General features: G+C 46.8%; 1 protein-coding gene across 10 annotated transcripts in view; it reads left to right on the top strand.

Moving 5' to 3' along the window:
* Nucleotides 1-3,722: 3,722 nt before the first annotated feature.
* Nucleotides 3,723-17,489, top strand: part of ANKRD44 (ankyrin repeat domain 44) — a 138,166-nt gene continuing 124,399 nt past the window's right edge. For 8 of the 10 annotated variants that reach the window (XR_010610642.1, XM_065669975.1, XM_065669971.1 and 5 more), the window contains exon 1: nt 3,723-3,959. Coding sequence is in view for 8 of the 10 variants with exons in the window: in XM_065669975.1 (XP_065526047.1) it covers nt 3,933-3,959 (27 nt within the window). In the remaining 2 variants the exon portion in view is untranslated. Of the gene's footprint in view, nt 3,960-5,820; nt 5,837-16,514; nt 16,564-17,489 lie in introns of those variants that run through there. The other 2 variants (XM_065669972.1, XM_065669969.1) reach the window with 2 other exon arrangements.

The following is a 17,489-nucleotide window of genomic DNA, read 5'->3' as shown; positions in this document are numbered from 1 at the left end:
CAGTGGTGCAGGGAGGACTCCTGACCCCGCTCCTGCCCTTGGTCTGTTCACCTGCTTTCCACTCCCCCCCCTCCCCGGTTCTCTGTATCATTTAAATACAGTGCAAATGGATTTATTTCAGTGAGGTTGCTTTCTTTTCCTCTGCTGCAGCTCTCAGATGTTGTTTTCCTGATACTGTATGGGAAGACTTAACACTGAGTCTGTGTTGGCTGAGTAATGCACAGGGCAGCAGCCTTTACCTGAGATCTTTCCCCACCTGTGTCAGGGTGCTGCACCTCTCAGGGCGGGAGATTTCCTTGTACAAGCAGGAAACCAGGCACCATGAGACCAAGAGCTCTGTGGCACGAGAGAGAATTGATGGTGAGTTTCTCAAGCCCTAAGTCAGTGCCCAAACCTGGACTTGCAATATTACACCACGTGAAAATGGCATGTGAGAGCTTAACAAAGGGCAGATCGCTTATGATGATGCCTAAGTTCTGTTGAAATCACGTGCTTAAATCTGAATGTGACTGAGATTTTGCTGAGCCCAAGTGGGTATGAGAATGCTAAGTGCTGACACAAAGTCTGGATGGGGAAGTGGCTCATGTACCTAAAACTGCTGATAGTAAATGGTGTTCATCCAGTTTAAGATGGAACTGGAGGAACCTTGGTTTTGGCAGAGGCCTGTTACAGTGGGCTCGTGTCCTACAGAGCCCCATTGTGTTGTGGCCAGAAGATCATGACATCTCAGTATGGGCAACTGCAAATTATTTGAAGCAGTTCTGGTCCTCCTTGCTGTTTGTCAGAAATTGCTTAAGTTCTAAAGTTCAAACCTTCATATTTCCAGTTTTCTTTTTAAACTATGTAAAGGGGGAGTGGTGTTTGTGTTTCATAGAAGAGTTCCACCTGGATGCACAGAACCCTCTTAGGATCAGGCACCGGTCAGTAAGGAACAAATGCACCAGCCATCCTTAGAGAGTTTCTTTCCACTTCCCTTTCTGAGGCCCAGTGTAGCACTGGGGGTTTTTCCTTTCCAAAACCAGCTTTAATTCAAGATGATGATATCTGGCAAGCTCTTGCACGCCTGTTTTGAAGGTATTTGTTATTGTCTCAGTTGGGGAAGTCAACATAATGCTGCAGGTCTGAGAGTTGCAGGTGTGACCATTACTTGAAATACTAGCTCTGGATCCTAATGTCTTTGTGCCTCTTCTTCCTCAGAAAGGCAGTTGAGCGTACTGCATCATTTCACATGAAAATGTGCTATGAAATTACTGTCAGTGTACCAGCCAGGGCTAAGGGGTTGTGGAGTAAAACAGCTCAGAAGAGAGAGTTAATTCTGCATAGTAAGTCAGAAGCCTGTAATAGTATTTTGTGTGTTGTTTTGTGAACAGGAGAGGAGGACATTGTACTTTGAGAGAAGTTTTGGACTCCTTTACTGCGATGGTAATGGTTGTAGCACTGATGACTAATCTTGGCAGTTCACGTAAAGGGCGCTTTAATGAATAGTGTAAATATAGTTGTAAGGACCTCTCTAAACCGAGTGCTGCCCTGTTAATATGATACGTGAACACTTTCTGTTGTCCTGCGTGCCCCAGGGGGACCTTCCTGAGCAGCAGCATGGTAGGGTGTTGGTCCTCCCAGGCACCATCCTGTGCACAAGACTGCTTGTGGGGAACAGAACTTCAGAAAGGTATTTCAGTACTAGCTCCCATCTAGCCCAGTGTTTTACTCCCAGGGAACTGGGCTCCTACTGCACCAGCAGATTTCCATGCAGATGGCATACCATCAGCTTAGCTTCCCGACAGGAGGTTGCTGGGGGTCCCAAAAAAGGTACAAGAATTTTACCAGATTCTCAGATTGGAGCACAGAGCAAATCTAAAAAAATCATTTTCCTGATGTATCCACCAAGTTTAACTGCAGGTGAAATGCTACGGCACATGCTAAGTCCTTGGAAATAAGCGTTTACAATGGAAAATCACAAACCAGACCTTTCCTTATAATGCTGAAATTTGCCTGCATTTTCTTCCCTTTCTTCCTCTTGCTCTCAGCTGGAAGCTAACTTCTGCTTACTGCTGACCTCTGTGTGCTGAGCCTGTGTTTCAACAGAGCCTGGAAGCCTGCTGTCAAAGCGGAATTGCTGGACTGAACCAGTGGGACACAGAAAGGCTCTGGTCCACAGCGCATGGCAGCAGTGCATGGTTCCACACACAGCAAACCTGCTGATGCCAGCGTAATGCTGCTAGGTGTTTTGGCATGAGGAAGACCTGGTGGAATTGATGCATTCTGAACAGGTACTCTTTTGCTGCTTTTTGTTTACTTTAAAAGACTGATTTGTATTAACACTGTTTTTTCCATTAAGACCCCTTTAAAGTAGGTGGAGTCAAAATGTGTTGTGACTTGAGTGTTATTTTTAAATCCCTATTTACAGTGATGCCTTAAAAGCCTGAAACCAACATCTGTTTCCCTCTTGGATTAGTTTTTCTCCATAGAAGACACTTCCCCCCCCCCCCCCTTTTTTTTAACTGCTTAAAGTCACCCCATTCTGTAATCAAGGGTTGAAAAGTCTTAAATCACTTAAATCACATCAGTCTGAACTGATGTATTGGGCACAGAATTTAATTCGTAGGGAGATACGTGGCCTCTTAGTGCAACACAGAGGAGGGAAAAAGGGAATCTTCACTCCTTTCCTCTCCAGTTACATGTCCTTGGAAAAATGTAATTACCCTCATTACCTTCAGCATGTTTCTAACTCCTGTTGCTGTGCATTGTGCCATTGTGAATCAAATCGCGTCCTTCAGGGGTTCAGTTTATCAGTACTGAGGGGTAAGAAAGAATTTACCCCTTCGTGCTTCCCCCCCCCCCCCCCCCCTTATGTGCCTGGCTGTACAGTCTTGCTCTGGTGTTCAGGTCACACTGACAGCCAGATCTGAGGGTGGAACTCCAGTTTGTCCTAGGTCAGCTCAACAGCAACACGGGGTGATGCTTATTTTCCCCTGCAGCACGGGGCAGGGACGGTACGGCTTGTTTGCTTGCTTGTTTAAAAAGAAGTACAGCTTATCTGATGTGCTGGTCCTTGAGAAGTGAAATAATACATTGAGTATGAAAACACTTGGACCAGATCAGTGCAAGGCAGCTGTTAACACTGCGTAATCCCAACAGAGATTAAAAAACCCCGAAACAAAACCAAAACGAGTCTTGACAGTTTTGCCTGGTGGATGTGATTTGACAAACACTTACGGGGAAGACAGAAAGAAAGGAAAAGGCATCGATTTCCCCTTTTATGCGGGCTTGGGGTAGCGTGTTCCTGCATTCCCTCAACCTGGTGGGAGCCACAGTGGGCCTGAAGACTTCGGTGCGCACGGGCTCGTAGCCAAGCGTACTGTGCCCCGAGCCTGGAACCCCTTGCCGGCCTCCACCGCCGCTCTGAGAGGGGCATCGCCGTCGGTCCCCTGAGGGGGCTGCGGGCGCTCGCCTTCCGGCTCCCCCCGCGTCCTGCCCGCGGCGTGTGGCAGGTGCCCCCGGGGACCCCCGGCTGCAGCCCGGGCCAGGCCGCCGCTCCGGGCTCAACCCCCCCCTTCCCCAGGCTCCCCGTGCCGGGGCGGGCCCGGTCCGGCGGCACCGCCCCTCGCGCTGCCCGGCGGGGCGGGGGCGCGGAGAGTCCCCGGGGTGGCCCCGCGCTCCGCTGCGCGCAGGCAGCGGCCGCCGGGGCGAACAAAGGCGGCGGCAGGCGGCGGCGGCGGCGGCGGCGCGGCCCGTGCGAGGCAGCCCGCCCGCCCCTGCTTCCTGGGCCGGGCCGGGCAGGGCAGGGCCGGGCTGGGAGAGGCGAGGCGAGGCGAGGCGGCCTCCACCCCGCCGGCGCGGAGCCGCTGCCGCCGGCACAGCAGTAGCAGCAGCGCCGGTGGCGGGGCGCGCTCTCCGCAGGAGCCGCATGTGCGCGGGAGGAGCGGTGGAGGATGGCAGTGCTCAAGCTCGCCGACCAGGTGGGCGCCGCGCCGCGGGGCGGGCGGGAGCGGGGCGGCGGGCTCTGCCTCAGCGCTGTGCGGGGCGGCCGAGCCGCCGGGGGAGGCCCTTCTCCTCAGCGCGGGGCTCGGCAGGGCCCGCAGCGGCCGGGGCCGTGCGGTGCCGGCTCCTCGCCGCCCGCTGCGGACGCTGCCTGTTCCCCCGGGGCCGCGGGGCCGGGGCGGTCGCAGCCCGCCGGGCGTCGCGGCAGCCGGGTGCCCGCTCGCCCGTGCCCCGGCGCGCAGCCGGGTGCCGCCGTCGGCCCGCGGTCTTCGGTGAAATCCTGACATCTCCCGTCGGCGGGGGGCAATTGAAGCGGACGCTGGTGCGTTTCTAAAGGCCTCTCGGCTCTGTGTGTCCTTCCTCGGGGTTTCTCCCTCGTTTTGTTGCTGTGCCGTGCGTATGCGTTATTTTTCCTGTCGCCTTTTTACTGAGGAAGTGCCTATTCTGTTTAGCGGTAGCCGTGGTTCACGGGCTACTAGGAAACCCCACAGTATTAAACCCTTCGATCGTGTTAAATTTGGCAGTGAGCAGACAGCTGTAATCAGCATTCGCACTGCTGGTAGATAAAAGCATTCAGAAATATTTAGTAAATTGATATTATGGATCCCACATCCCGATTTATCTACATACCCTACCAACTGTTACACACTTTGCGTGCCTTAATCTGCTATTTTTAATGTGAGGAGGTCTGCCTGTCATAGGCAGCGTGGGTGTCCTGCGAGCCTCAGACCTTCCTCCTGGGTTCAGAAGCCCCTCGCCAAATACCCCTTCCTTAGAGATCACAAACCTCCCTCACAGCCTGTGCATGCTTTTCTGTGCAAACCTGCCGAAGCTCCTACATAGAACGCTTAGAAGAGTTTTGAAAGGTGAAAAGGATAAAGCTGCTTCTAAAGTAAAAGCACGACCGTTTGACCGAGCACAGTCAATAATGCGTTTTTGTGTGTAACAGACGGCAGTGTTTATGGCCTGCTTCCTGACATATCTCTTGAACATCCTCATCTTTAGATGTGGTGCTTAGAACTGGCAAATAAAGTGTTTCACACCACGAGGCTTCCCTACCCCGTGGTGCACAGACCGACTCTCAAATAGGGAGATTCAGGTAGAATCTGCATATTAAAAATTAAGCTGCAAGCATTAATATTAAAAATACGTACATTACAGAGCACCAAAATGGTACCGTTTCAGTGCTTTTTATGTGTTTAATGAATCCCGTGAATTTGCTGCCTTTAGAGTTATTAAACCCTTGCTGGCATCTTGTAGCAAGGATTTTGCTTCAGCAACAGAAGTTGAAACAGATTTAAGTCAGGTGGACCACATCTTTAGGAAGTCTGTAGTGCTATAAAAAATGACAGGCTGTTGTTCTGGTGTTCTCCTTTCTCTTCTGAGAAAGGCTGAGGGATGAGGCTCCTTCAGGCTGCCATTACATCCCTGTAGCATGCCTGCTTTGGGGATGCTCAGAATATTGGTGAACAAATCTACTTCAGATGCAAGAGTACTATACCCAGGCTGGCCCACCTCTGGACTAAAAGTGACACAGTAACAGCAGCCCCATGTGTTTATAGGCAGACCCAGGCAAAACAGAGGTGAAGTTGAGATGAAGAATGAAGTGACTGGGAAGATTTTCATTCCTGTAACATTTCAGGTTCGCTGAGGCTGTGGGAGCAGCCTTCTGCATTTCTTCCAGCTCTTGAGGAGCGAGGCAATTGTGGCAGTGATAACTTGCAGTGATTCGGGAAGCAGTTTCCTGTTGCTTAAACACCAGAGGCCACAGCAGCCTGTGTGCTTGGAGCCTCTTGCAATGGGAATTACAGTGCGTAGGACGCTGCGTACCATAGTGGTTGGGACCTGGGCTTCTGTGAGTATGGGCTGCTTTTTCTGCACTGTGTAGTCTGGATCAGGTCTTAGTTGTGATGCGCAAGGGGAGGTTGACTCTAAAACTAAGAGCTCTGCCTGTCATTGTGGATTCTATAGCACATGCTTTCCTCTGAATCCATGACTTTCTTGACCAATGAGGAGAGCTTCATGTAGAAGACAAGAGAACCTCCATGCTGAGAGTTCAAACACACATTTCTCTAAGTAACCTGTTTCCTCCTCACCTCCATTTTTGGCTTCTCTTACTTACTGCATCTGACAGCACGTGGAGCATTCAGACAGATGAGGAATTAATTACACAGTTTATTATACAGGCTCTGAAGACAGAGTTTCATTATTACATCTTTTTTGATATAGCTGAAAGGTGTTAAGGAATTGGTATGCTTAATCCTTCAAAGATCCTATCGGTACTTTTGGCTGCATTCACTCCTTAAGCAGGAGAGCTTAGTTTAAGGGTTTAGCATTAGTGTAGGTTTCTTAAATTTGCTTCCAGTAATGGTAATTGCTAGCTCATCAGTCGGGCCACAAGAAACCCTTAAATCATGTAACCGCAGTAAGTGTATTCTACCATCGTTTGTTGCTGCATGAATTTCTTTCAGGCCTTCTTGTTTTCAGTAACCCCCTGCTAGCCATGTTTGAATCACTAAATGCTAAGCTGAAAACAACCCGAGTTAGTTCATAAAACTTAAATGCCTAGGATTGTAACCTTTGTCTATAATGGCATGTCTGTGCCGTTGTAAACATTCAGATATACTTAATATTTGGGTTGTCTTATACAAATACTGCAAAACTTATTCTGCATCTTAAAACTTTTATCCATTCCTTTTTTTTTTTTTGCCGTCTCTGCAGTGGCTGCTGATCACAGCAAGCATGCAAATTGCTTTAAGAACTGGAAAAGAAGAGGTTGTTTTCAATTCTGTGTTGTTCCCCATTCAGTTTATTGGTTCTACCTGTTCCATTTTCATAAGTGTTAGCATTTTATATTATGTGAGGGTGCAGCTGCATGTGATAAAGGCCTTTGCATTCAAGCTAGAGTGCAGAAGGAACAGAAGATGAGCACTTCAGCAAGCAGGTGGCCAGAGGTTTGCAGGTTATGTGTCTCCAGAGTTGCACTGACATGGCTTGAGCTTGGCTCTGGACGTATGACAGGACATGAAAACCCTTGCTGTGCCCCTCAGGTGTTGTTTTGGGGGTCCTGCTCACTGCAGCTCTTTATTCCTTCCTGTACTTTGAGTTGCCATTCCCTCCTCCTCATGAGCCTTTCTCCTTCACCAAAGCTCCGTAAGTGTGAAAGTATCGATTGTTTTTTGACTTTTGCGGCTGCTTTTTGAGCAGTAGTCATTGCCTGGACCCACCCTTCTCCTGTCCTCTGAGTAACCATCAGATTCAGGGTGCTCCCTGCCACTGCTCTCCTTGCCCGCTGCCTGCAGTTCTTTGCGTGGCTTATTCTTCATGCTTGCACCGAGTAACTTGGTTTCCTGAGAACTGTTTGTTTGCCGGTTGCAAACTTCTCAGGAGAAAGCCTGTTAGTCATAGTCCTGCTGAGTGTGCTTTTAATCTTCAGGGTTTCCATTGATGGTTCTAGGCAGCAGACACAGACAATTGCTCCTGTCAGCACTCTGTTCAGAGGGTAAAATAGCTTAAAATATTGCTCCATGTAAACTTCTGTGAGTTACCTTTTGGAAAATTACTGTGGAAGTTTCTGTAGTGTCTCCGTCTCATTTCCAGGCTTGCCTTGCCAGCTGAAGTCCTCCAGGCAGGACTGCCAGTAGTGCCCACTGGCCTGCAGGTCGTCTCTATAGCTAACTCCATCTTCTCCCCATTTAAAGCCAATGAAGTTGTGCTGTGTGTGGCTGTGTCTGATTTGGGATGCCAGCTCTCTGCCTCTGCAGACGACTTTGCCTTCACACGCCTCAGCACAAATGTGCCCTTCGTGCTGCGCTGAAGGCAGTGAGGGTCGGAGTGGCTTGTGCGTGGGGACATCCTGCTTCTTGGTGTGTGTTTGTCAGAGGCTGATGCAAGCTCTCCCCTGCCTAGCTGTTGATTATAGTTACTCATGTTTACAGGGGAAATGCATCATTCTGTCTTTGAAAGACACTGAAAATATTTTCTATGAGCAAAAATAAAATGGGAAGTTACGTAGAGGTGAAGCCTGCGTAGCTACTTTTGAGATGCACTGCTTAGTGGGTTTATGCCTGCACTGCCAGATTTAGTGGAAGCTTGCTATAGATCTGAGACAAACACAGGCTCTGTCCAGCCATGAGCCAGTGCACCCGGAAGGTCAAATGTGCTGTGACTTCAGTGTCACCAGCTCAGGCCCTGTATGTACAAAACAAGAGAATTATTTTTGGGCTACCCCTACAAGCATGTATATGCATGTATTATGGGTAATGAAGCCCAGATAAATGGTTAGTGTGTGCACTCAGGCTGCTATTAACTGCAAAACCTCATCCTGTCTCCTGGTATTTTGCCTGTTGTCCTTGATTGCTGAAAGTAATGCAGTGTGACTAGAACTGGAAGGAACATTTCCCTCCCTCCCTTTCCCAAATGTTTTCCTGTGTTTGACAGTTCTGTGCTGACCATCAGGACCCTTTATATTATGATCACAGAGAAGCAGCATTAAACAGATGTTTAAATAATTTTTAACAGGTGTCAAAGATCATAAAAATCAACTGGGCAAAGGCTGACTTGTATCTGAAGACACTTCAACCAAAATGAATACAACAGTACCAAATAATCTCCTAACAAAACCAATCACATTTCCAAATGATGGTGTGTCTTCAACTTAATTCAGAATCATTCCATTGACAAGTCTGTCTTTCTGTGTATCCTTTCTCTCTGACAAGTAGAAGCACCTGAGAGATGCTCCTAAATAGGGAGTGTAAAATAGGGGTTGTGAACCTGAGCACTATGGCCACAGGTTAATTTTGCATGGAACAAGGTTCCATGATTCCTCCCCTACCTCATATTATTACTAGATAATAGTAAGGTGTATGTTAATTTGCAGGCTGCCAGGTGCTTTTGGAAGGGCTCACAGCAAGGAAGAGATAATCCGATTTAGTACAAAATACTCAGGTAGCCACAAAACAAAGGTAACTGTGGGGAAGGAAGGAGGAGGGAGGAATTTACCTGCAGGAGTGGTTCTGTCTTTACTTCTTGTGAAATGAAAATGTGGTTGGACAAAAATAACTCCATTGCTGCAGCCATTGGCTTTCTAAAGCTGTGCTGTTCTGGGCATTCCATATATACTGCGAGGAATGGCTCTGCTTTTTAGTATAGAAGCTTTGGGGAAAATGGGTTGTACCAGCATTCCTGCCCTTGTCCAGACTTCAGGAATGATGGTTGTTGCCATCCAGCATTAATGGCACCAGAGCTCTGACACATAGAGTCATTTAAACTGGAGAAGACCTTTAAGACTGTTGAGTCCAATTGCAAATCTAACACTGCTAAATCCACACTAATCCATGTCACTATACATCTTTTAGATGCCTCCAGGGATGGTCCTGATTAGAGGAGGTAGGGGAGGGAAGCTTTGATTTGCCAATGAGAACAAGATACAGGCTTGAAAAGGAAGCTGCTCGCTCTTTTTAATCATGGCTTCTGCAATAAGCATCACTTCCTGATAGTTCTGTAGCTTGTTTCAAGGTAAATAGGAAGCACTGGAATTAGAAGGATTTCTGGAGTGGTTTAGTGTCCTCAAGTCTGACATAGATATTTCTTTAGCAGAGAAATCCTCCAGCAGTTTGCTGTTTGGTATTACTGTAAAGGTTTTGCAGTGGTTGTGCCTAAATGCCTGGGCTGATTTGATGGGGTGTGTGCCTGTCATGTTAGGATGCTAGTTTCCTTCATTTGCAGATGATGTTCATCAAAACTCACCCTCCTGCATTCACTTGAGGTGTGGTATTTTATCCTTGCATGGCAAGTGCCTCATGACCTCTTCCTGCTAGTCTCTTAACTGAAGATGTGGTTGTCATGACTACATTTAGCAGAGAAATAAATGTTCCTCCCAGCTTGGGTGCTTGTGTAATGGCTTGTTTCGGGCAAGGTAGTGTTTTCATCTGGATCCTTGCTCGAGCGGGGGGCAGATGATTTCTGTGACCTGGGAATACAAGTGCCCAAACTGGAGCTAGCTGGCTGCTGAACACGGCAGCTGCTTGCGCTGTGGCTCCCCAGGGCAAGGTTTTGAGCTGGTGCTGCTCCATTGTGGCAGTGCTGTTGGTCTCAGGGGCAAATCCCTGAAAGCCAGCAAAGAAGACTCCTGCAGATTGTTTCTAGAAGTCTGGGTGTAGCTGATCCTGCTTGCTCATTACCAGAGAGGCAGGCTCTGAATGTGGTGTGACAGGAAGGGTTTCCCTGTGCTGGCCCATCGTGGGGTGGAGTGTTCACCCAGAGGAGCTGTGCCAAGCGCTTCCTCCTCTTCCTAAAGCTGTTCCCCCATCGGCAGGTCTCTGACTGTTGCTTGAAAAATGAGCAGCTTACTCTTTGGACACTATTGTTTAAGGATGGGGCTCTGAGCATCCTGGTCTAGTGGAAGGTGTCCTTGCCCATGGCAGGGGCGTTGGAATGAGATGGTCTTTAACGTGCCTTCCAACCCAAACCCTTCTATGATTTGTAAAAAATAATCAGTTCTTCAGCATGTTATGTTTTTAGGCTTCTTTTTAATCTCTGTTCTCCAGAAGCTTTTTCTCTCTGTAGTACCAGTATAGGTTCTAGTGTCATCAGATGCCTCCAGGAGCCAGAAATTGTAGGTATAAGCCTATTAGGCAAATGTTTCAAAGTATGTTCTGCTAACATTGACCATTTCTTGGTTTTCATTCCTGCTTTTCTTCTCAAATGCCCTGCTTTTCACACATTGCTGCCTGTGTGTGTTGCAGAACATACAGGTGAGCTAAACTTGCTGGCAGAAGACCTCTGTAGTTTAACCGTTTAGTTGGAATGTGTATTAGCTGAAAAAGTGCATTTTCAGCTGTTTCCCTTTTCAAATTGAAAGTTTTTTTCCAGAAGTACACCTCTGACAATTGCCGCTGTTTTTGTTCGCTGGAAAGCTTGGGCTGGAAAGTTCCCACAGCTGCCGTGTGTGGCTGCAGCTTTGTTTTAGTTGCTGCACGAGAAACAAGTAGCAGCATGCTGCTGGGGCCCTTCAGCCTGGTGATGGGTGGGAATCAAAGCATTACAAAATTACATTTAAAGGGGGGAAATTATTCTGCAGTTTTATCCAAGGGTTTGAGGTCGTTATGGAAGTTTGCGAGGAGCTGGTCAACAAATTACAGCATTTAGTTGTGGCTAGGTAATTGTGACATTCTGAAAAACTACTTGCCTTTTGATGACAGGCATTTGCATGTGTTTTGCTTTTAGGGGAAGAAAAAGTTGCCTGGCTGTAGACGTACAATCAAAAAATGGAGGCTGTTTAATACATGGCTGTTTCTGCCATGCAGGGCTGAACCTCCTAGCCTGATGTAGGCTTGTCTGTTTGGTGTTTGTGCTCTGTGTTACGAGCTGGTTTTATGCAGGGACGTGCATTTTTGTGCTGGAACTATTTGTAGTTCTTTTTTCCTTACTTTAAAAGGAGTACTTGGGGAGAATGCCCTCGCAAAGCCTCTGCTTCCTCTTGCAGCTGCATGTTGCTGCATCTCTATGAGGAAGTAAGCAAAACCATAATGGCTGACTTCTGCAGACAGCCCTAACAGATATACCTGATGATGTCTTTACTGAGCTAAGGCTTTAGGGTTTTTGTGTAAAGGAGTTGGGTTTCAGTGAAAAATCCACGTACTGTTGAAATATGTATATACAGGATATACATAGATATGGATTCCTCCACGGGCCACCTGTTGATACCTTTCGGCCTGAAGAGAAGGCTCAGGGGGGACCTTAGAGCAGCCTTCCAGTACCTATAGGAAGCCTACAAGAAATCTGGAGAGGGACTTTTGACAAAGACATGTAGGGATAGGACAAGGGGGTATGGCTTAAACTGAAAAAGGGTAGGTTTAGATTAGATTTCAGGAAGAAATTCTCTACTGTGAGGGTGGTGACACAGATTGCCCCAGGGAAGCTGTGGCTGCCCCATCCCTGGCAAGGCCAGGTTGGATGGGACTTGGAGCAACCCGGTCTAGCAGAAGGTGTCACTGCCTGTGGTGCAGGGGGTTGGAACTGGATGATTTTTAGGGTCCCTTCCAACCCAAACCATTCTGTGACTCTATTGCTCTCTGCCGTGTAGAAACTGAAGACAGCAGTCAGCTGCACTTTTAGAGGCACAAGCTTTCACAATCTAAATATGATCAAATAATTTCTGGGAAAGGGAACTAGTGTGAGCATTAAAAAGCTTTTGTATGCATTTCATCATTAATAATGTAGGCAGTACTGTTCAGATGGAGAACATAATGCATTTTATCATAGCACCATTTTAACATGATAGGCTCCTTGCCTTTCCAGGGTGAAAGGGCTGCAGATTGCCTTCTGAAATCTCATCCTTGGATGAAGTTTTGCTTTTGCCTGCGTTGAATCTAGACCAGCTTTGCAGGAATATGGGGAAGCTGCTTTGTATTTATAGTAACATGCTGGTAGCAGCACCTGCCTCTCTGTGTTTCTATGTATAAAGTTCATTTTTCCCATACTTATAATAGACAAAGGTGGGCAACACATCCTCTTTTCATTCTTGCTGTTCTAGGTGTGTGTGTTTGTTTTAATCAAGGTTATTACTTGTGTCTTCTGTGTAGTAAGTGCAGCACAGCTAATCTATGCCCGTGTTGTTGAGCCTCGCAGGCAGTAGGAGGCTGGATATGCAGGCCACCAAGTTGGGCTGGTGTTTCTGCCTGAGCTGGGAGCCTGGGATTTCGAAGCTCTAAGCCTGCAGCATTATCTGGTAAAACAGTGATTTGCTCAGTGTGGTCTTTAGTTGTTTAACATGCCAAGGGTAAAAAATGAGAGAACAAAGGCCTGAAATAGCCGATATTGTCTTTGTGCTTCCAGCTGCTCTTATGTGCTTGCCAATGTGACATGCAGCATTTATCTCCAATTTAAAATCAAGAGAGGGACTTATTTAGTCATTGACTCCAGGAACATTTCCAAAGTGCTCTACCAGTCAAGTAAGCACGGTGTGCCAGATCCTGCAACCATTGCTTCTGTTTGAAAGGGGCACGCTTAGGTGAGCGATCCTGCTGCATCCCTCTCAGTGTGAATCAAGTCTAGTAGGAGGAAGTCTCTTTTAATGTAAGCAAGCCCTGATTTTAATGTAAGCACCTAACCATGCTCCTCTGTTAGATGTGGCCCTGATTCTAGGGCTGTTTTTTTGCAGATGGAGTGTGTAGGATATGTGTAGCTGGAGGTGCAGTGCTGCTGCCTTATGGCACTGGTTGCAGCAGCAGAACTGGCATGTAGAGAAGCTCCGTGACCAGGGTCAGACTGAGAAGGGAGAGGGTGACAGAGCAAGACCTGAATCCTGATTTACCTCTTTCAGGGGCTGATTCACACTGGTGCCCTTCCTTCCTGCAGGTTGTTTTAACACTGTTTACTGTGTGGGCTGATGCCAATCTTAGGATGTCGCAAGATGAGAAATGAATGGTGGCATGCAGTTTCACAGCGCTGTGTTAAATTCAGGGAACATATAGTTTCTTTAGATATTTGTTCTGAAGTGTAAAAATCAGCACTGGTTCTCTTAAGAGAAAGTGCTCTCTTAGGAAAAGCTTTCTGGGTCACCTGTTAGGTAAAGGTTTATGCTGTCTGGTTGCAGTGGGTGGCTGTCTTCGGTCACTAATCCTGTGTCATAGGCTTAGTGCTGTACTGTGGCAGTGCAGACAGTAGTAGTGAGATCCGTGTGTGTCAGTGTCACTTGTTAAGGCAATAATCTGGGACTGTGTGAGTGTTGGCCGTAGAGCACACACGCTAACCTGGGTCCTTCTGGCAAATAGAAGATAGCCTCTCAAATATGAGATCTTAACTGTCAGTGGATCAGATGGTGACCTTTGGGTATGTTCATATGAAGTCCATTTCATGTCAGGCTGGAACTGAGCAGCCTTCTCACAAAGTTTTGTTTATTTCAAGTACATATTTATAGACACATAATTTAGTTTCTAATTGGAAGAGGGTACTGCTTTTAGAAGCATTTTCATGAGGACTAGTGAATTTGTGCATCACCCCTGCTAACCAGAGGAGTGTTGTTTCTTCTCTGCAAACAGGAGCAAATGGAGCTGAACAGATTTGTCCTCTTCCATAGAGAAGGGTAAGAGTAGCTCACACAGCCGTGTGGCTCGGAGATGAACTATCCAGACATGAGTCTGAGGATGTGCCCACTGTTGGTGGGGAGATTGTGCAGCTCAGGAGCACCCACATGACCTGGCTGTTACCTGGGGTGGCTCGTTATAGCAAGCTTTGCTGTTAGCCTCTTCCTGCAAGTGTAGGCACGGCTTTCATGTTAATCACGGATTACATTTAGGATCTCCTATTTCCTGTTCCTGGGTAGAGTTTGCGTATCTTTAATGGGGTTTTATGATCGCTTCATGTCCTCCCAGGCAGGTATGTGCTTAACCAGAGAGCTGCCTGGAAAAGGAGACACAAATGACGGCAAACCACAGAGCGCTTCTTGTTCCCGCAGGGCTGGCTGAAGACAACTCGAGACAACTGTCTGAAAGCCCTTGTGTGACTCCTTAGGGATGGCTCTGTGCAGACACATGGTCTCCAGCCCTTTAAAAGAGGTCTCTAAAGACCTGAACACTTTCAGACAGTTGTCTCAAGAATTCTTTGGTTGACTCTGTTGTAGAGACAAAAATTAAAAGAAGGTGGACAAGCAGGTGTAATTCATGCCTTAAGCTTTCCTCCTTTATATTCTGCCTCCAAAAAGATCCAGCATGGAGCGAGCTTTCACCTGTAGTGCCTGTTTACAGCTGCCTGTGCAGTGCCCAGCAAAAAGGGAAGGCTCTGACCCACAGAAGTAGCAAAATCTCTGTGTATAATCTGGCCCTGTGAGATTATTGAACTGTTCAGAGTCTGCTGGATTGAATTGCACTGCTGCTTGCTGGGATATTGGAGCATCAAAAATGAGTGCGGAATAAATACCTGTGCTTCAGCTATGTGGATGCGATCCCAGGAATTACGTTGCATTTGAGAAAGTGTTTAATTGCTGACACTGGTTCTGTTGGTGTGTTTTGTTTGCTTTCAAGCAGTAGGCTCAGAGAGAAAACAGTCCAGATTTTTGCCTATTTTTAACTAAGTGTTCAGCTAATCTGTTAATTGAACCTTGAACACATGCGGTAATGATTTTAAGTCATGGTAGATGTTTCACCCATAAAGTAATTCTCTTTACAGAGGGATAAACCAGCAGAGAGCTTGCTTACTTGTGCCTTACCACACAAGTTCATGTGCTTTGTACTACCTGTAGTGTGCTGATCCCTGGTGCTTGTAGAATGGTAAGTGGAATCAGTGTGAAAGCCATCTTTCTGTCCAGGTCTGCCTTAAATGAGCTTAAAAAGCAGTCAGACCTAGTTTATGCTGCCTGTGCCCCTTATTTTGGAAACCACTGTGGTTGAAGAAGGGGTTTGCATTACTGACAAGCCTTTAGAGGGTAGTTAAAAGTGCCTGCAGAAATACAAATAGAAGGGGTTTTGCTTGGCTGGGGGTGCAAGGGAGGTGCAATGGTCTGCTCCCTTGTGCATTCCTGGTACTCGATGATGGTCTCCCTACCTGCATGGCAGGTCTAACCTTGGGATGCTGTCTGCTGTGTGCTGACTTGCCTTGAGATGGGGGGGACCACCACAGTTTGGCTAAAGCTCGTCTAGCTTCCTTGGCAGTGACTGCCCAGGTCCTTGCTTCTGGGAAGGGGCCACGTTTGTGCAAAGCATTTCCTTCCCTGTCTTTAGAATTAGGGATCCAACATGTGGGCTTCTTTCTTTCACAGTGGGGATCTGCTTTGTTATGCTGCCAGCCCTTTCCCTAAGCAGAGGCTAACCCTGGATTTAAAGATCCCGGAAGGGACAAAGGAGTTCAGATGTTTTTTTGATCTTTGTTGCTACCCTGAGGCGAAGTTAGATCATTCGCTGGGAGCTGATCTCAGTGGTGCTTGGAAATTTACTGAGGCAGCTACTCCAAAATAATTATTCTGAGTAGACATTTTGGTGTGGGCGCTCCTCTTCTCGCACAAAGAACGTCTCTTGCTGGTCTGTCTTTATGTGCCATGGAAGTAGAATAACTGCTGACTAATTACTTGAGAACAGCTCTTTTGGTAAATGCCTGAGCACAGAAAAGTCCCACCACAAAGAACAAAGACTCCCCCTATCCCACCCTGATTCAAAAGAGGAGGTTCTTCCCAAGGTATTAGAATAGTTGTGTTCATTCATGGCTGTTTGGAAAAGAGCATAGCAGCAGTAAGTTTTATGGTGCGTGACTTAAAATAGTTCATATTAATTAGCAAACAAGTACCAATTAATTTTACATTATGATGCTTAAGGAGCAGACTGCAAGGGATGGTATTTAGCTGTGGCTGTTTGGCAATTATGACCTTGTATATAATAACAGACTCAATAAATTCTTGATGTGAGAGAGCACCATTAATCAACACAGAGTTAATTAACTGTGCTGCTTACACAGGAAGCGCTGCACAGAACTATCTGGAGCTCTATAGTGCTGCAGGCTGGAAATGCTTGTTTCATCTGATACCTGGCTTGTTCCCACAGAATTTTCCCTCAGACCTGATGCTGAAGAGGGAGCAACATGAGTGCTCAGGTGAGTGGGCTCTGAACACAGGTACTATAGTCCATAGCCTTCTGTGGCCCTGATGCTTAGGCAGACTGAGCTGTGTCACTATGTCACTTGGGCTTCCTGTCACCTTCATGGAGGAGGTGGAAGCAAGCCTTTGGAGGAGAGCTGGAGCACTGAAATATAAAGGGCTCTTGCAACAATGATTTTTGTCAGGTTAATCCTATAGAACTGCTCAGGAAAATAGGAATCAGTGTTGTAGTTCAGAGTTACACTCATCAGCTCTCGCTTAGACTTCATACAGGATTTTGTTTGTTTTGTTTGTAATAGTTTGAAAGGTATCCTAAACTGGGGAGAATGGACAAGATTCAGCACACTTTCAGAGAGAAAAGCATTCCATCTCTGTGCAACTTATTAATCCATTCTTCAAATAGATCTTGTCTTATTTTCCTGAGTATGTGATGCTTAGAAGCATGAAACTGGCTCAGCCTTTTGGAGTGACACTGACCATCATTTTGCTGGTTTGTTTTGCTGTTGGCTCTGTGTATATTAATGTGAAGGACAGATTTCTGACCTGGCATTGTTTGGTTTTAATTATCTGGTTTACTTGCTTTTTGATGTCCTTTGAACCACTGTTACATCTGTGGTGACTGTAGACTGTGTCATGGAAGATTTCAAAGGTCTGTGCCATGGGAGTGCTTTTAGCTTTGCAACAGCAATGCCTCGTAACAGCCAGTCTGGAGAATTTGAGTGGCTCCAGTGTGACTGAAATGAGAGAAAGCAACCAGGTCATGTTTTCTTAGAGTTTTCCTGAGTTAGAACACTTCATGTGCCCTGGTTTTAGTCTTGAGGTTAACTTTTATTTATTTTCTTTAAATAAGTGCAGTTTCATGTAATCTTTCCTCTTCTTCCCTCTCTCTGCTACCTGGGCTATTAGTCTTCATTACAGAGTC

This window comes from Lathamus discolor, chromosome 3 (genome assembly GCF_037157495.1).
Source record: "Lathamus discolor isolate bLatDis1 chromosome 3, bLatDis1.hap1, whole genome shotgun sequence".
Taxonomy (NCBI): domain Eukaryota; kingdom Metazoa; phylum Chordata; class Aves; order Psittaciformes; family Psittacidae; genus Lathamus; species Lathamus discolor.
This window is presented reverse-complemented; position numbering and strand designations above follow the sequence as displayed.